The following is a 20,150-nucleotide window of genomic DNA, read 5'->3' on the forward strand; positions in this document are numbered from 1 at the left end:
ACACGTATGAGAAGCAACTACTACACGTTGATGCTTCCTGCCCCTCCCCTTTGCCTAAAACTAATAAATGAAAAATTAAAAAATAAAGCAGGTCCTAGTTGTGAAGTCATTAATCAACCAAAGAGTAGAGAGAAAAATCACCCAAGAAAATACTAATCTAGATTCTAATATTTACTTGTTATATAAAAACCATTAAATGAACTCAAGAATATTTAATAATATGGCCTTTATAAACTGCCAGGGTAAGGCAATGATTTAATTGTAGTTCAGGCTCATATTGCTGATTAAAGTGAAGTGTAATTGTACTGAGCCACTTTAGCAATATGTGGTGCATGTCACTTGAATAAGAAAATCACAGGTTAAAACTGACAAAGGCAATCATGAATTTTACCTCCGAACCCCTTGATCTTCAGAGGATTTAATGGGATTTTTTTGGTTTAATTATATTAAAAAAAAACACAACAGTGTTGCAACTGCCAAGTTTACCGTTTTTCCAAATACTTCTAGAGCCGCCTACCCGTGGACGAGAAGTACTGAACGGCAATGTAGCGTGGCAGCTGGACTGCCGGGATCCGAGTCCCGGAGCCCCGTGTCCTGGGTTCCCAGCTGTGTTCCCCGCGCAGGTTCCGCTCTGGGCCTCCGCTGCCTTTTCTGTAAAATGTAGATAATTATGATTCTTGCTCCCCAGAGTTGTTTTGAGGATTAAGGGAATTGATGAGTAGAGTCACAGCAATCCCCTGGAGTGGAATCTAGTCCAGAAAGAGAAAGAGGTGTCACACCATTCTGTTCTCCATGAAAATTCTATTTTCGGTTTTTAGTATAAAAACTATAAGGCTTCCCTTACTTACAGTGAACTGTAGTTTTCCAAACTGAAAGTAAATATCTAAAAGGAAGTGTTTATCATTGGTTTTATTACATAGCATTCTCTTTGACTTTGTAAATCCTCAATATTAAGAGTACCATCCTCAAGCAGATATATTCTGACTGGATTACTAATACTAGAAATCTGTGGGAAATTTTAGGAAGAAAAATTTTTTATTGTCTGGAAGATCAGGTGTTGAAAGAGCAACGACAGAAGGTGCCTGGACTTGGCACGATTATTAATTTGGGCTTTTCAAGGACAGACCCCTTTTTCTAGCTGCCATGTATCGGGGCCCTTGGGACTCCCCTTAACTTTTCCATCGTGAAGATCTTCAGGGCAGGTCTCCTCCCTGGCACAGGAGTAGTTTGAAGGGATGTGAGGGGCCCAGGATGTCAGGGCCCAGTTCTGTCACATTTATTACTTTTCTGAGCTGCATATTGTAGTGTTCGAATTTTCCAGTGTCATAAGCAGAGTTTTGCTCCATGTGATTCTTTTTTTTTTATTATTATTGATTTTAATTTCTTGTGAATTCTTAATATATGTAAAAGTAGAGTTAAGGTGGTTTATCCTAACCAACTTGTTAAGAGATCTGAATCTCCTCGTTTTTGAAAATTCAGCATCTCCATCATAAAGCATACGCTGAATTATTAAATGTAAACAATTACCGGGGGCCTCCATGGCTTTGATTTGAAGCTATTAGAATTTGACTCTTCTTTTAAGGAAAAAGCAAAGTGCTTTTCCATACACTTTTAAAAAGTCGGTGGGAAGTGTTATGTAAATGTTGCTAAAGTTATGCTTTCTTAATATAGAAATCTAAGAAACTACATGGAAAGTGTTTAAAATGTTAGTAATTAAAAAGAAACTTAGTGAAGCTATACAAAGGTCAAAATTGGACCTAATTTCCAAATTTTAGAATCCCATGTGAATAATGGGAGAGGGTTTGCGTAAACTGGGAGAAAACAATGTGGGAAAAAGACGTTAGAGAGCTGCTGGAATTTCTTAAAGGCCCGCTCACAGGTGAGAAATTATCGCTAGTGTCAAGGCCGTGTGAGGGGCTGTGAAAGCTGATTTTTATTTTATCTTCCTAGGGGGAAGGGAGGCCTGTGCATAGGAGAGAGGGCCTCTGCACAGCCCGGTCTCAGCCGGAGCTGCTGAGGTAAAATCAATTAGAGAGTAATAATAATGGGCCTCCAAGGTCATCTTGGCCAACTTTCTAACGCCTGAAGACCTTCCACAGTTTTTCTGCTTCATCAGTTGCTCATTTTGTCCTTGAACAGGCTTGGCTTTCGATCCTTCTCATTTTCTGAGTTGACAACCAGGACTAGATGCTGAGTGTCCTTACTTTCAAGCTGGTACTATTACTGGTTCCATAGTTCCCTGCTTCTCCCTGTGCAAAAACTTGACAAGCAAGAGGAAAACGAGTGTGAGAGTGTAAAAGGTAATTAGGCTTTACACCTGGCTCATATCGTCTTTGACCAGTTTCTGTGGGATTGCAAACAGAACTCCAATTCTGTTCTCCTGTAAGCAGTACTTTCCCATGAGGTCCTAGCCAATTCTTAAGACAAGCTTGAGATTTCAGGAATGGCCCAAGCACCTACTTTTTTTCCAGCTCCTTCATCCCATGGAAAGTTGCAGGCCCTCCCCTTAGTTTTAAATAACACAGCAGGGATCTGGATACTTCTTTTTAGGGTTTTTTCAAAGGACTATTTTTGCTGATGCCCAGAAAGAGAAGCCAGGTCAGAGCTGGCAAACTTCGCAGTATGGCAAAGTCTGAAGTGACAGGGAATTCCTGGAATCTGGAGTTCGTCCTTGGCTGTGTTCTCAGTGACATGTGTAGTATTTAAGGGTTAAGGGGACAAATTGGGGCCATTAAAGTGAATAAAGAGAATTCTTCAATTGCCAAGTGTGTGGATACCAGAATGTCTTATTATTACATACTTTCTGTTCCCTAATAGTTTGGACCACGTGTTGCACTCTATTCCATGCTATCTAGTTCCCTAATAGGTTTGCAATTATATAGATCTAATTTCACCACCATATTCTTTATTGGTACAACTCATCTTTTATGTGTGTCATCTCTCTTCATGCTTGTCCATTAACTGGTCTTGGAAAGGTTGATTTGAGATCAGGAGGCCTTTGTAGGGGAGCTCTGTACGAGCCAGAGGAGGAATTGACCCACCTCTCAAGTACGTTTTGGTAGTCATCAAACCCAGACATCTGAGAGGGCTCAGCAAGTCTCGGCGAGCCTTACCCCCCAGTGTGAGAAATGCCATATTGGGCTCTAAGTAATGTGTCAGACGTTTACTGTGAGGTTGTCATTTTTGATATGCATTAGACAGTGCTGGGTTTTATTTATTTTTCCCTTAAAATCAGGCTGATCAAGCATACTTTATTCATTCCAGTCGGTTCCTCTTCAAACTCTCACCTAAATTTACATTCTTTTCCCCCAGACTTACATTTATGTTACTACCTATTTTACTTTCTTTTTCTTTTAATGTTTATTTTATTGATTTGAGAGGGGAGAGGGGGTGGGGAGAGACAGGAACATCAATCTGTTCCCGTATGTGCCCTGACTGGGGTTCGAACCAGCAACCTGTGCTCTTCCAGACGATGCTGTAACCAACCTAGCTGTCCGGCCAGAGCCGTTTTGACATATTTTAAAATCCAGTAAATACTTGTGCATATGGGAGGACCTTTTTTTTTTTTTTTTTTTTTTTTTTTTGTATTTTTCTGAAGCTGGAAACGGGGAGAGACAGTCAGACAGACTCCCGCATGCGCCCTACCGGGATCCACCCGGCACGCCCACCAGGGGGCAATGCTCTGCCCACCAGGGGGCGATGCTCTGCCCCTTTGGGGCGTCGCTCTGCCGTGACCAGAGCCACTCTAGCGCCTGGGGCAGAGGCCAAGGAGCCATCCCCAGCGCCCGGGCCATCTTTGCTCCAATGGAGCCTTGGCTGCGGGAGGGGAAGAGAGAGACAGAGAGGAAGGAGGGGGTGGGGGTGGAGAAGCAAATGGGCGCTTCTCCTGTGTGCCCTGACCGGGAATCGAACCCAGGTCCCCCGCACACCAGGCTGACGCTCTACCGCTGAGCCAACCGGCCAGGGCTGGAGGACCTTTTAAGATTAAATATATTCTGAGTTTTTACTTGTGCTTAAAAAAATATTTGCAGCAAACCTAGGAAATCGTGCGCTGTCTGGGTTACGCAGCAGGTTTGTGAGTGTCCTTTGCCTTACCCGTCGTGTTGGGTGTGGGGGTGACAAGCTTTCATGATACCTGTCAAATTGTAACCTGCCAGTTGTGTTCACTGCGGAGTGCTGAGTGTAGTTGAGAAATCACGTTTGTTCCACCCTGCCTCTCAGAATAATTAGATGGAGATGCATGTGTTCTCCGTAACTAGAGCATATTTGTTCTGAAAAGACACAGCACCCGTGGGGTGTCAGTCACAAGGACTTCTGAGAGCAGTTTAGGAGCTGCAGCACAACATTTACAGAGGGCACAGTGTAGAAACATACACGAGTCACAGACACATATGCTTTCTTGTTCCACGACCGCCTCCTGTCCCCAAATATAGTAAAATGTATTTACTAAGGCTACATCCATACGAAGGACTATTTTGAAATACGAGCAGAAATGTGGAATTCCTCTGGCTAACATAAATGCTGAGAGACTAATTAAATGCTGCAAAGGATTGTAGGCCACTTAAATACTAAGGCGGCTTATAAAATGGAATTACTTTCCCTTCCAAAATAATTGTATTGATTAAAAACTAAAATCAGTGATGGTTAGATGGAAGAAAGTACCCGTGTTTTGTGATCAGTGCCCAGAGCCTTCAGCTGTGTGTCTGGTTTGTGTCTTAATGGCATTGGAAAGATTAAGTAAATGTCTCTGAGACGTCTCTCAGTAAGTGATAAAAGGGACATAATTATACCCCCTTCAAGGATTGTGTAATATTAAGTAAGTTAATGCATGCAGTAAAGACTTTATAAACAATAACGTGGAACATAATTGGGAAGTAGCAATTAAGGTAGTCCAGGAGGTCTTAATAGCAGTACTGATTTTTCTCATTAGAAAATATGTTTAGAACTTACTAACAAAATGGACTCAAACTTTATATTGTAAAGTGCTTTATTATAAAAATGAAAATAATTTCTTAGATATGTCATCAAAATAACTTCCATCTTTGAAAAAGAAAATGGAAGAGAAAACAGAGTGGGCAGATGGGTAGCACTGTAGCCCCTGCTGTTGATTATGCATTTTGCCCACGAACTCTGTGGCCATGACAGATCGCTGTGTACGTAAATAAGAGTGCTCCCTTCCCTGTGCCTCCCTCACGTCACGCCACTAAGTTAGTGTGGAGAGACTGCTTATAGGTACTCACACAAAATACCATGGAGATTCCAGGCAGAAAGGAACTGAATTAATGAGAAGTGGTCTTAGTAGCATTAAGAATATTACTTAGGGGAAAAGTGATTCTCAATTTGAAAATTCCTGCGTTTAACTCAATACACTATAATTAGATGATTGCTTCTTCTCCCTAAAATCAGTGAACGCCAATGCCTTGATACAGAAGAGTTCTTAAATGATTTTCCAGGTTTATATGGTTTATTCTTCTTTATAGAGGGACTTCTGTTTTCTTTATATTATAAAGCATTACTTTAACCTTTGTATTTCAATAGGATGCCAGGATATAAAAATTCCATCCAGCAGAGGGAGCAGATTTATGTAAATTAGACTGCAAGAAAAATACTCCCAGATGCCTCAGTAAAAACGTTATCTTGTGGGTAATGCCGTTCTCATACTGTGTACAGAGAGGAAGGAGGGCTGAATTAGGGTCATACGAACACATCTAGCTACTTCTACTCTCCTCTGGGGAGAGAGGGGCAAGCAAATACACTGTTCACAAACTTGGAGGATATTTCAAAATGAATATGAAGTGATAAAACATCCCCTCAGTTTTGTGAGTAGCGTAATGTACAAATGGTTTCTGGTTAATTCTATGAAATGAATTTAAAACAAATCCATAAATTTAATACATTTAGTAAATGAAAACAAGATTTTTCAGTATTTGGTACGGTGGTTAAAGTACATTCAGCCCAAACACCTGGAAAGAAAATACAAGGAAGGGATAAGGATCTGAACAGGACCCTGTTCTGACTCTGGACCGGCACATCAGCACTTTGATATCATGTGTATTAAATCAGAAAATAGGAGTACATGTAAGAAAAAATGTCACTGAGTGTGAAGCAAATCTAAAACAAATGATTTTTTTGTTTGTTTAACTCTAGCTAAATAGAAAATATAAATGTATCATAGCTTGCTATACATTCAAATTAATTTCCTAGACAAATGTGCAGTCTGATATATAATCATTAAATTCATGTATTTTTAAGCATTTATTAAAATACACACTATATTTAGCCTGACCAGGTGGTAGTGCCCTGGATAGAGTGTTGGCCTGGGACACAGAGAATCCAGGTTCTAAACCCTGAGGACTCCGGCTTGAGCGTAGGATCATAGATATGACCCCATTGTCATGGGCTTGAGCCCACAGGTTGCTAGCTTGAAGCCCAAGATCGCTGACTTGAGCCCAAGGTCACGGCTTGAACATGGGATCACTGGCTAGGCTGTAGCCCCCCATCAAGGCACATATGAGAACAACCAAGGTACCACAACGATGAATTGATGCTTTTCATCTCATCTCTCTCCCTTCCTGTCTGTCTGTTCCTATCTGTCCCTCTCTCTCTGTCTCTGTCGTTCTAGCTAAAAAAATATATATATCAATATATGTTTATTATATAATATAATATATAATATACTTATATATAAGTATAAATATATTATCTGTTATATTTAAGGCAGCATTCTAAGCATTTAAGACTATGAAGATAAGTAACATCCTATGTTCATGTAATATATAATCTAGTAAATGATGAGTTAACTCAGTTCTAGTGTAAAACAGTGGGCATTTAGAAGCTGGGATAAGCTACTTCAGTAAATACTATAACTACTAAAATGAGAAATATTGATTCTTTGGTAGAAAATAAAGATTTTTGTTTTGCAACCATTAAGACTGAGAGATTTTGCTTTAAGTGAAGTAAATTTAACTGTAACTTATTTCCCATTTTTTTTAGATTAAAGAATATAGCTTAGGAAAAAGAGATTCCAGCAGGAGATATAGATTGTTGATTCTCAGCTAAACCATTCTTTTGGGGAGAGGAGGGAGAGAGAAGCAGAGACATGTTTCTACTTAGTTGTGCCATTGATTGCTTCTCATGTGTGCTCTGACTGGGCCTGAACTGAGGACCTTGGGACCAAATGAGCAGCATCCTCAGGGTGGAGCCGGGACTTTGCGGATCCAGGACCCGGTTTAGACCAGCGACCTCATCACTCGGGCAGGGCTCTATCCACTGCACCGCCGACCAGGGCTGAAGCGTTCCTTTTAGTTAGTTGTTGTTGTTGTTGTTGTTGTTTTTTGCTTAAGTTCGATAGATCAGGATGAGTGAAGACATCCAGACCCATTTTTTTTTTTTAAGATTTTATCTATTGGTCCAGGTTGGTTTGCTCAGTGGTAGAGCATCAGCCCAGCATGCAGATGTCCCACGTTGATCCCTGGTCAGGACACACATGAGAAGTGACCATCTGCTTCTCTTCCCCTCCGTCTTCCCCTTTTCTCTCTCTTCCTCTCTCGCAGCGAGTGGCTTGGACACTGAAAGTGCCTCAGTTGATTCGAGCTTCGGGCCCAGATGGGGGTTGCCGGGTGGATTCTGGTCGGGGCGCATGGAATCAGTCTCACTATCTCACCTCCTCTCTCTTAAAAATACAAAATAAAAGATTTTATTTACTGATTTTAGAGAGAGGAGAGAGAGAGAGAAAGGGGCAGGGGGAGGAGCAGGAAGCATTAACTCATGGAGTTGCTTCTCCTATGTGCCTTGACCCGGCAAGTCCAGGATATGAATGAGTGACCAGCATTCCGGGTCGACACTTTCCCCACTGCACCGCCACAGGTCAGGCTCTGGACATGTTCTCTTCATTGTTATTTTTAGACTTAAGCCTAAATCATATAAATGAAAAAAAGTGATTATTTTTTCAACTTGGACCATTTTAAATGAATTTTAATAGATTTACTTTTTAAAATGTGTGCTATCACTACTCCTAAAATGTAAAGGGCGTTCTGTATACTGGTATGCAAATTTATCAGTGTTCTGTGATGGGTAAGGGAGAAAAGGGAATGGATAATTATTTCTCTGGTGAGGTCAAAATTATTTGCTAAGAGTCATTTTGACATCTGCTGCCTAGAAACTATTTCTAAACCAGTAAACTCGCCAGGTGTTCTGGTTTGGTAGTTTGAGGAAGCCATCTGAGTGGGTGTCAGGAGTTTGTGCGATGCAGGGTCACAGAGAGAGAGAAGGGAAGAGCAGTGCATCATGGGGAGGGGGTAGAAAAGGAGCAGCAGGAAAAGAGGAGAAGGGATAAAGGCAATAGGATCGGACTTCGGGGAACAGACCTGCAGCTCATTCGTTCAAGTATTTGCCCAGAGCGTGCCTGGCTCTGTCTCAGACCCAGGAGATACCGTGGTGAACATTCCTCGGCCCTTGTTCTCTGTCACAGTCAAGTGGGATAGAAAGAAGGAAACAGACCATTCCATTGCGGGCTATTGAGTATAGAGGGCTCTGGGGCACACAGGAAGCGCCCCTCTCAGACTAGAAAGGGCCAACAGAGAACTGAGTTTGAGGTAAGAGCCAAGCTAAGCCCCGAAGCAGGGCTGAGAGTGGCTCTGTGAGGGGCCTGTGTTGCAGATACCATGAGGTCACAGTCCATGGCATTCCCGGGGGTGGCCTTGGCTCGGTGTGGGCCGAGCTTCAAGAGGGAGAACGGAGCAAAGAAACATGAGCCTTAGAAGTAAACAGGGGCCGAGCCAGCAGGAGTCTTTTTTGTTATGTGAAGGAAGAAGTTTGGTCTTTTTCCTGAGTACATTGCAAGACTATTAAAAGTGCTCATGCAAGAAGAGGGTGTGAGCAGAAATTGGTAGTGTGGAGAATTGAAGCCAGCAGCTACAGGGACAAAGACCAGACAGCTAAACCAAAGTGGTAAGGATGGAGAGGAGTGGATCACATGGAAGAGGTGGAAGGGACAGGACAGAACCTGGTGGGAGAGTAATTAAGGCAAGAAGCCAGTTGCTATGATTCGAATTTATAGTGAGAAAATGGAAGAGTTATGTATGCTTTCCAAATGTTTATGTGAAGAAGGTTACCAGTTTAAAGTCTGCATGCCTGACGCTTTGAAATGTCAGAGTCTGAAGTAAAGAAAGGCTTGTTGATAGAGAAGCTGCCATCCAAGAAGATGGAAGACCTACTCTTCAAATTCAACTTAAGAAAGTACAGAGTTGAGACTACTTTTATGTTAAGGGAAGATAAAATGGGAAGGGCAAGAGGTAGTTGACAATCACAGACATCTGGGTGCCAGTAAGGGTCCAAGGACAATTTTGCTAGATGATGTGAGTCCTATCACAAGATTCCTGCAAATCTTTGATAAACAGTACATACTTCCCTTATCTCCTCAGGGAAGGGACTGTTTTTGTAAAAACTCGAGACAAACAGAATTCCTCTAATGGTTGACATGTGTTTGTGCAAGACTAGGCAGAAGCAATTAGCCTGAAGGCCATGGGACCAGAGCAGGCTTGAACAAGAATCTGAGAGGCCAGGATTTCTCTCTGTTCCAGGAAGGAATATCCATTTCTTGTCATGTCCTCCAGAGATATGGTGGAGGCAGAGGCCAGGCCCAGACAAGGAATTTTCCCAGAGAGGCTAGAAATCAAAGATGTAAGCGTGAATCATAGTGAAGTGAGAAGCCAGAGCCTGTGACATGGTTGGAATGAGTTCTGAGTGCTTTCTAGGAAATTAGAACCAAGAACATGAGGAACCAAGTGAGTAAATGAAGTACAAGGTGGAACCTGTCAACTGTGTCAGTACCAGGCAGGCCCGTTCTTGGATGTTGGCTGTGTGGCTCAGAGTCAGCAGTCTCCTCTTCTGAGGGCTGGGCTAGTTTTTACAAAAAACAGGATTACCTAAAGGAGGAGGGGTATTCAGAGAGGGCTTCAGACACTAACTAGAAGGAACTGTTGACGGTTTGTCAATAGTTCATCAATAGCCCAGAGTAGCAGGAAGGGAGATTAAAAGCACAGATTGGGAGTGAAAGGAGTTGACCTTGAATCTTTGCCTTTCACAGAAGATGGAAGAAGAAACAAGTTTTGAAATTGGTAGGCAAGGGGCTTTGGAAGAGTCCACATATGAAGATGATCCTGTTAAGCAGGAGGTAGAGGCACTTTATTAGGGTAACTAGGATTGCGGTAAGAAGTACAGTATGGAGAAGTCATTGGAAGCTCAGGCTCAGAAGACCTAGATTTGAATCCGGGCTCCTCCACGTGTTGCCAGAGTGGCCTTTGACATATTGCTAAAGCTTTGTCATTCTCAGTTACTTCATTTTTTAAAAATTGATTTGAGAGAGAAAGAGGAAGAGAGAGAGAGAGAAGCATTCCTTTATTGTTCCGTTTAGCTGTGCATTCACTCATTGGTTCCTTCCCAAGTGTGCCCTGACAAGAGTCACGCCGACAGTCTTAGTGTTTCAGGACGACGTTCTGAGTGTGCTAAGCAGCCAAGGCCTCAGCTGCTTCATTTTAAAAATGTGACCTTATAGTACTTTTCTCCAAGAGTGGTATCAAGGATTAAAGAAATTAATTCATATAAAGTATTTAGCATGTAACAAACTTTCAATGAAAAGTGTATTTTGCAGACAATATTGTATAATGGTCAAGAAACAGCTCTGAAGCCAGACCTTCTGAGTTCAAATACTGGCTCTGCCAATATGTGCTGGCAGTGTGACATTGGACATTATATCATTTACAAACATAATGCATGGTCATCAGGTGATCAGTAAATACATAGTCAACTGCACTGACGATAGAGGAGACTCCATGAGCTTGTCTTCCTTCTTGTGCTCTGACTTCTCTCCAGAGCTATAATTATGTCCTACTTATGTGACAAATGCATGTAATAAAAGCCTTTGTTAATCTGTTTTCTGTGCCTCGGTTTTCTCATCTGCAGAAAAGGAGATAATAATACTCTATACTTCTTAGGCTTGTTGTGAGTTGAGAGAATGAATAAAGCTCTTAGTTTTTGACGCAAGGAAGCAATATGTTATATATGTTTACTTGCATTTTATATAAATCTAAATTTATGTAAAAGTATTTATTTTAATAAAACATTATTATGCTCACTCATCATCAGTAGGGGTTGAGGAGAAACCAAGAATTGGTGACGGTCACTGTGACACTGGATGAGACTGAATAAGACGATTGAGAAGGATTTCCGACTGGCAACGAAGGCCGACCTGAGACTGGAAACCTGACAGTGGTGTCAGACCGTGGGAACAGCTGGCGAGCCGGGGGCAGACCTGGAGAAGAAGAACGATGGAATGAGTGCAGGGCTGAGGTTTATTAGCGGGCCGATTATGAAAGAAGAAGAGAGCGGGGGAGCGGAAGGGGATGCTCTGATATCCTACTCTGAGAGAAAAATGAGAGTTACTGACAAACAAGCAGAGAAGGGAATAAAGCCAATGGAACACGCGTTTAGACAGTACTGACGGCTGTTGTGTGGGTGACTTGGACTTCATTATATTTATTGCATCACCTTGTCATTCCGCCCGTTTCTGTTCTCTCTCCCCTCCCCTCCTGAACAGCCCTTGCTCGGTTCTTAGTTTTCCTCCTCTGCATATTTTCTTTTCAAGCCTAATATCTTGTCTGCCTTCTAGCAAAACAACATAAAGAAACGTATAATAAGAAAACGAAGAAGTATTGTTTCTATATTTACTTTGCCACATATTCTTTGAGCATGTGGCACAGTGATGTTTGCTCTGACAGATCCAGAAAAACAAAACAAAACACATCTGGCATGTTCATTACCCTCAAGGGTCTCGGTGGGAGGAATTCACATGAAATTATTATGCACGTATTGTACATAAAAATGATAATTGTTACACAATCAAATGTCAAAAAATAAGGCAAAGCTATTGAATGTGGGTGGTCAAAAAAAGGTGCTTGGGAAGAAAAGACATGAGCTGGGGCAAATAAAGACAGCTTTTTAGAAATGGGAGTTGAGAGAGGCTTGCACGGAAAATGAGAATGGGGTTTGTGGTGCAGAGTGTGGGTCTGAGAGATCAGAGGACACAGTGGGCAGCACAGGACCGGGGTGGCTAACGGCCAAAGCCAGCCTGGCAGGAGAGCTAGGCGGGTGGTGAGTGGAAGGGAGGCAAGGCTGGGCACATAACACCCAAGTGCATAGCTTGCCAAGGCATCAATAAGTATGTGTTTTGATGCATTGAGAATAAATGAGAAAGAGACTCCTATGAGCTTATATTCTTGTACTTCACATTCTTGTCATTGTGATAATTATATCCTAACCATGTAATAAGTGCATTAAAAAAAACCTTTGTTAATTTAGAAACTAAAAGCTAGGACTGTTGAAAAACAGGAATGTGATGGCTTTCTGATTAAGAACATAGACATCACCATAAAATTATAGGAAAACAGAAAACTGGCTTTTTGTTGGGTGCGGGGTTGGGGCGTGGTCTGGTCTGGTCTGGTGGGAAACATATCCTAGCCTGTTACTGAATTCTTCATGTAAACAGCTTTTCCTCAACCACCCCTTTTGATGCCTTATCTCTTTTCAAGGTAGCTGCTGTCTCTGTCTGTAACCTAAGGCAGCCACATTTTTGAGAACCACGTTAAGCTCTCCCAAGACTAAATGTCAGGGACTACAAGTATTAGAGATCATCTATATTCCTTCATGGAGCAAGGGCACAGGGACCAGAACTGCAAGTACAGTTAAGCCCTTCTTTGAATAGTGGGTGCCTTATTAGTATTCATGAGGAGCATGTAGATAACATCTTGACAGAGTTAAGGTTTCAACTTGAAGAGCCACTGCTTTTCAATTAAGGAGTGTATTTAAAGATACTCCGTGCATGAATAGAGAGACCAAATTGCTTCTAAAAAGAGAATATTGCTTTATTGAATGAGATATTTTTCATTTAATCTATCTACAGTTTAGAATTGTCATTAGAATTACAATAAATAATGATTAGCACTTGTAGGGCTTTTATCTTCAAAGAGTCGTAGAGTGAATCTAATTTAATTGTGGCTTGAAGCCATCAGAGATGTGCTCTTGCTGTTCTCCCGAGCAGGCCCTCTTGCTGTCTGTGGGCATTTCCATGGCTCTCTGTTTTATGGGAGATGCCTCGAGAGTCAGATGGAAGCTGTTAGAGCTCCTTGTCCTAGGTGAGCATTTGTGCTCTCCAGTTCAGCCTCCTGGTTGTAGTGCCAGCTCCTACTCTGCTTTTGTGTGACCGTCAGCAAGTGACTTACCCTCAACTTCTTTATCCGGGACTCACAGTACCGGCCTCAGAGAGTGTTCATGTGAGAATCAATGAGATAATATTAATATATACTTAGCACATCATTTTTTGATAAATATTAGCTATGTATTAGTAGCGTTTTAAAGTTATTACTAAGAACTTGCCATTCTGGAAAGTTGATATATGTGATAAAGTGTTAGGTGAGAAAATTATAAGACAATAAATACCTTTTTCAGAAATTGCTGCTGTGTGTACCTGACTCAGTAAACACTGGGACGAAAGGAAGAAGCCACGGTACCTTCTCCCTAGAAGTTCCAGTTTGTTGGAAGGGGGTGGGGATAGATAAACTAACTGTAGAACAGTGTGATGACGGCTTGACCTAACTAGGTCAGGCACAAAGTTCAGGAGATTTTGACTTAAGATTTTCACAGAAAGTTTTAGAGAGGAATGCAACCCGAGCCTTGGAGGATGAGAACAGAAAACAGGAGAATTTTAGGGTGAGCAAGGCTACAGAGTTGGGGTGCTTGCCAGCTTCTCTGTCAACAAGATACCCTGACAGATCGAAGCAAGCAGTGTCTTGAAAGCAGCAGGCCTCTTCTGGAAGATTTGAAGTAGATCCGTCTTATTTATGTGGGAGCTCTAGCACTACCACTTGGTCACTGTTTCTCTGGGCTCTTCCTGCCTCTTCTCTGTAGGCCTGAGAGAGCTGCGAAGCTCTGCAGTCTGAGTCGGACCCACAAAAGGCCTTCCTTGTGGTTAGACTGTGTGGTTTTCTAACGGTGAGGTTTCAGGGGCCCTCCTTACCTTCCTCTGTCTCATTGCATCTGAATGTCCATCGATATGATTTGAATGGAAGTTTATTGGCCACTTTGTAAACAGTTTAAATCCTATAAAATACCCCGGTGACACAAATTCCCTCAACGTTTTAAAGACCGACGTGTACTTGCGTTGCTTGAGCAGCACATATACTAAAACTGGAACGATAACAGAGAAGATTAGCGTGGACCCTGCGCAAGGACGACACGCAAATAAAGATTGAAGTCACTGATTGCCTAAGTCGTAAGACAAGGTACTAGAAAGGCTGAGAGGACCTTATGCACAAAACACGACCACCAAAACACTTTCTGACTGAGTATCACTCAAAGAAAAGGAAGTTTTCCAGCTTTTTTTTTTTCCAGTTTCTGAGGCTAGCAGTCACGTCATCTGGGTCACGTATGGATCACTGTTAAATGGGAGACATCTGTGCTTGCCTGAACAGCACCTTGTGCTTTGTTTTAGCGATCAGACGTTGCCAGTTACCGTATTTTTCGCTTCATAAGACACACCTGACCATAAGATACACCTAGGGTTTTAAGGAGGAAAAAAAAAAAAATATTCTGAACCAAGTGATTTGTTAAAATATTTAATAAAATACCATATTTTGTGCTCCATAAGACGCCACAGGCATTTTACCCTCCACTTTTGGGGAGAAAAAAGTGCGTCTTATGGAGCGAAAAATATGGTAATCCCATATTCCTTCTACAAAGCTTATGGGTTAAGGGACGATTTAGGAACATTGAGTGAGAACCTTCTAGGTGCCACGTTCTGCACTGGATCTTCTATAAAAAGTGTTCCCCCAGTAGAGCTGCTATTCATTCAGTTTTAACATATGAGGAAGGATCAGCAAGATTAATAACTTTACAACTAATAGTTAGTGGCAGAGGCAGGATTCTAAATGAGACTTGTCAGGCTCTGTGTCCATTTTTTCCTGTTGTTAAATGAGGTGTTTGCTTTGTACTGTTTCTTCTATGATATTTCTTCTTTAAATTTCTCATGAAAATTGAACTCAATCGGTAAAGGTCTTCATGAATGGGCTTGCTGCATTTGAAGAATACAATTAAGTGAAGTTTTTCTTAATTTATCACCTAGATAATTAACATTTAATTCAGTACAATGAGTATCTAATTGCTTATCCTGGTATAGAAAGAGACACACATGGTTTGTTTTGTTTTTATAAGATAAAAGAATATTTTGGGTAGGTACATTCAGCCAGCATCATTTAACAATTTTAGCAGCATAATTTGTTACTGAGTCATCAAGTAGTCCACTGACAGCTAAATAACCTAACTTCAGTTACTCTAGAATTGCAATGTAGAGTGGAAAAATGACCCCTTTTGAATAAAGTCTAACAATTGCTTCATTTCTTTCATATAGATTGTTGGCTTAATATGCACTTGTTCAAGAACAAGAAGACAAACTTTACAATGTGTGTGGGTTTTAGTGGCAAATAATTACAAGGGTGTAGTCCTCTGTTACAATAAAAAGTTAACAATTTTTTCTCTCCCTTGTTGTTGAAATAAGATGAGTGACAAAGTTAAGTCTCAAAGTTCTACCTTCTGTGCCCGCCTTTCTCACTTGTCTTTGTCTTTTCATGCATTCTTCTCCCTTGCTTTCCTTCTTCTCTTTTGCTTGCTTATTCCGAATGACAAGCAGGAACAGTTTTTTCCCCCACTCTTTTGCCTTCTTTTAATACTTTGAAAATAGATCCATAGGGAATTAAAAACTAATTCGGTAACTATAAATTATTAAAGTTTCCAGTTAGTCGTTTGAGGTATTTCATTGTCGTCAGATCAGTTACACTTTACTTGACTATTTTGCCGGAAGTATGCTCTGTCCGATTTCCTTCCTCATTGATTCACCTTTCATTCAGGCTAGGAACATTTCTTGCGCAGCCGCTGTGTTCTAGGCTCTGTGCTAAGGGTTGTCGGCCTCACTGCCTGGGTGCTTCTCACACACATGCCACCTTGGGCTGCGTATTAGTTATACACAATCTTCAGCTCCCCACCCTCCTTTTCCCCACTTAGGAAATAATATCTGAATTTAGGAGAATGAGAGAGAGGGGAAACTAATTCTGAAACCATTCTAGTGTATAGAAATAGTGAAATATCGCCACAATTCAGCTTGGACGCTCATATAAACTGCTCACAAAAATTAGGGGATATATTATAGCTCCACATTTGTTTTTGAAATATCCCCTAATTTTTGTGAGCAGAATAATTGCTTATGACGACCCTGGTCTTGATGTTCTGGTGAGCCAGGACGATTCTAGATATACGATGATAAGTAAAGTCTTGTATCATCAAGAAAAAGGCCTGGTGATGGAGGTAGGATATATCCAAATAATTGTTATTTAACGTAAAATATGGTAAATATCATTAATATAAAATCTTTCTAATGCATTTCTGGAAAGGAGAGATTAATTTAGGGAGCATCAGAAGAGATCTGTAATATCTGTATCAATAGTGACATGTGAGCTACATGACTAGAATTAGAACAGTTGTGGGGGGTTAGGGATTTATGTGATTATTTTGAACCCAAAAGCTACATATACGATCCATTAATTTGATTCTTGATATTCTATTTTCTGCTTGAATACTGAAATTATACGTGTATACATAAACGCACATATACTTAAACACATTCAATGAAATAGCATAATCAAAATCCTTATGGCTAAATGATTTATTTTTCTATAGATATTGGCAATCACTTTGATCTTATAGTTGATAACAACTTATAGTTTCCCATTGATTTCTGTTACTATTTAAAAAGTGTGTTATCTCATAAAATATTGGGCTTCTGGTATGAGTTTAATTACCACTCAAGCAGCTCATCCTAAAGTGATTAATAAGCCGCAAAAATAACCATTTCCTCTTCTCTCTGTATAGCATTGGTATTTTTAGAAATTGGGTTGCCTTTGCTAAATTTTATTTGTAGATAGAACATGAATTGTTAAATGGTCTATTGTCATCAATTCACAAGAAATCTTTGTTCCTTTATTAAGCACATACCAGATAACTAATTCCATTTAGAGTTTTCAGGAACTTCCTCTACTCTTGAGGCAGCCACACAAACCATGTAACTGCTTTAGATACTCAGAAGTTTCTTGCTAAGAAAACCCTAGGAACATGGATTTTTGTTCTCTTCCTTTTAGTTAAAATTTTTTCTTGACTAGACATGACTTTTAATAAATTAATGAGGATTTTTATCAAAATAAATATTTTTAAAATATTTTAATAAGGAATTTTTATTGCAGCATAGAAAATTATGTGAATGTTCATCAATAGAATAATTTAATAAATTATGATACATTCTTATTTTGTAATATTACAGTTATTATTAGATAAATGAGAATGATCGAGGTATAGTGACTTAGAAGAACATTGTGATACAGGCAATATAAAAATAGTAGTGGCCGTGTTTGTTTTATTTGAATATAAAATGGTACAGAATGATAGAGTTCTCAAGGATATTAAAATTGCATAGGATAGACGAGACAGATAAGGGGGGAAGTTAATACAGAAGAGAATTTAGAAATAGACTCATACGCATGTGGTAATATTGATAGGATAAAAGTGATGTTTCCAAGGCATGGGAGAAGCCTGGATTATTTAATAAATGGTGTTGGAAAAGTTGTCTAAGGTATTTGGAAAAAAGAAGCTATTTCCCTTCATCAATCCTTTATCAGAATGAATTCTAGGTTAAGTATTTAAATGTTTTAAAATAATAAAGTCATGCAAGTTCTAGAAGGAAGCATTGTTTTTTATTTTAATTTGAAGTGAGCAAAACCTAAACATGACCTCACAACCAGAAATAATTTAAAAAGGATAAATTTGCTTACACCATATTGTTTTGAAGGCTTAAGAACTGGATAAATCTCGAAACTATATACATGTAGCCCCATTTTTAGCAACATGGCATTAAAGGTTTATTGATACCACTTTGCAAGCATTTGGACCAACACAAACTTACCCGGACCAAAGAGGCCATTACCCTGTGTTTTTAGCAACTACATTTGTGTTTGCGATGGTCATCATGAACCATTTAAAGTGATGGCATTTAACTTTCTTATTTGAATATTTGCATGAGTATATTTAAACCATAATTTGTATATTGTTACTTCAAATGGATGAATGAAAAATAATAAATCATACAGATTGTGATAAAATATATAAGAAACCGGACATGTACAGTTTACCTTTGGGTTTTGGGGCTGGACGTGATGACAGACCTGATTTCATGCTATTTTCACCTTGATAATATTAATGTATTGTTTTTATTGTTGAGAAAAACTTTTTTTTGTCATCGAAAAGTAATTTAAAATTTGGGGCTTCAAAAAGATTTTGTCACATTTATAGCCTGGCTATTGCCCAGCTGTTTCAGCCAGTCACCCATTGGGAGGAAAGAAGTGGAGTAAAACTTTGTCACTGGGTTGCAGTGCACATGTCAGGGAGAGGCACAAAGGCGTTTATGATTTGTGTGTCACTATGGGTACAAGAGCGCCTCATCCCACTGAGTGAGCTAGAGTGTTCATGCGCTGTGTCCTTGAGGGCTGCATATAACTGGTATCATTTTATGAAAGTTTTATTTTAAATCCAGAACATTTGCTTTCTATAAATTATTCATTTTGTTTAAGAATACTTCCAGGCTCAGACTTATCATGGTGTAGAGTGAAAAATTTATGAAAAGATTACTACAGGAGCCATTCGAGAAGGTATAGAGTGCCACCACTGTGAGCCCCTCTGCTCCCCTGGGAGGCATCTTGTACGTTTCTCCGATGGAAAACTTTGAGAAACAAACACGCCCCTGAGAAAATATGAACAGGTGATGCTACTTTGTAGTCATCCTAACACTTTATTTAGGTTTTGAGTTCTGAAGTTACAGAGTGAAATAGATTTCATAAAAGGTAAATTTTATTAGCTCAATTTGGCCCACTAAAATGAATGTTTGCTTATGTACTTAGAATTCTTACTGACTTCAGTAAATGCCTGAGCTGGTAGATACTTTGGTCATTAAAACTATAATCTGACAAAAAAAAACCCCAATAAATTTAAAAATAAATAAAAGTGTAGTCCAATTAAAGCGAAGGAAGCTAAATAAACTAATTGTAGTCAAACTTTGTTTCTCGCCCTGATTTCCCTTTCCCAGGTCACAGTAATGAAAGGCAGTAACAGAAACAAAGATCACTCAGCGGAAGGAGAGGGGGCTGGCAAACGACCGAAGCGGAAGTGTCTGCAGTGGCATCCGTTGCTGGCAAAGAAGCTGCTTGACTTTTCAGAAGAGGAGGAAGAGGAAGACGAAGAGGAGGATATTGAAAAGGTCCTTTCTCCGTTTATTATAGAAGTTTTAAGTTTATTTGAGCATTTATTCTGGAGACTTCAGTGAACACCTGTGGAGTGAAAAGTGTTCCTGAAAGTCTGTGTAACCTGAATCCTATTTAACTACTTAATCTACACTTTTATTCCAAATATTGTTGATTTTTAAGAGTATCTGTATTTCCTAATAGTTGAGACTGAAACAGATTCTTCTTAAATAGTATTTCCATCAATAAAAGTAATGACTTGAAGGTAATATCAGATGCAGTAGAGATGGGGGTGAGTATTCATAAAAGTTGGTCTGCTCACCTGGCACCCAACCCATTGCTGCTCTGGCCTCTGTCGTTGCTTCTCGCCTCGTCCTGCCACAGTGCTCAGTCTGAAAGCTACTCCGACCCTCAGCCCTGTGGCACCCGGCTGCTCTCACACACCCCACTGAGCCTCTGGGGCAGGCAGGCCTCTGAGTCCCCTTCTCTGGGCTCATGAGTAGCCAGCTCTTGTTTAGGAAGTGAGACAACCATGCAGATGACTTTATTTTTTATTGGTTGGTTGATTTTAGAGAAAGAAGAAGAGAGGGAGAATCGTCGATTTGTTGTTTCACTTATTTATACAGTCATTGATTGACTTTTGTATGTGCCCTGACTGGGGACTGAACCCACAACTTTGTCATATTGGGGTGGCAATATGAGCTACCCAGGCAGGCCCTGCAGATGACTTTAGAAGTTACCTATTCCTCCAGGTCTTGGCAT

The 20,150-nt window shown here is 40.3% G+C and overlaps 1 protein-coding gene and 1 non-coding gene across 13 annotated transcripts in view; both read left to right on the top strand.

The window, feature by feature from the left end:
- Window positions 1–20,150, top strand: part of BBX (BBX high mobility group box domain containing) — a 290,697-nt gene that overhangs the window by 173,073 nt on the left and 97,474 nt on the right. For all 12 annotated transcript variants that reach the window (XM_066347885.1, XM_066347886.1, XM_066347888.1 and 9 more), the window contains one exon: window positions 19,235–19,405. In XM_066347885.1, coding sequence (XP_066203982.1) covers window positions 19,244–19,405 — 162 coding nt within the window. In that variant the 5' untranslated portion in view covers window positions 19,235–19,243. The remainder of the gene's footprint in view (window positions 1–19,234; window positions 19,406–20,150) is intronic.
- LOC136380214 (U6 spliceosomal RNA) lies at window positions 14,216–14,320 on the top strand. The gene has a single exon (XR_010746890.1). It is a non-coding gene; the product is annotated as a U6 spliceosomal RNA (small nuclear RNA).

This window comes from Saccopteryx leptura, chromosome 8, assembly GCF_036850995.1.
Source record: "Saccopteryx leptura isolate mSacLep1 chromosome 8, mSacLep1_pri_phased_curated, whole genome shotgun sequence".
NCBI classification, from domain to species: domain Eukaryota; kingdom Metazoa; phylum Chordata; class Mammalia; order Chiroptera; family Emballonuridae; genus Saccopteryx; species Saccopteryx leptura.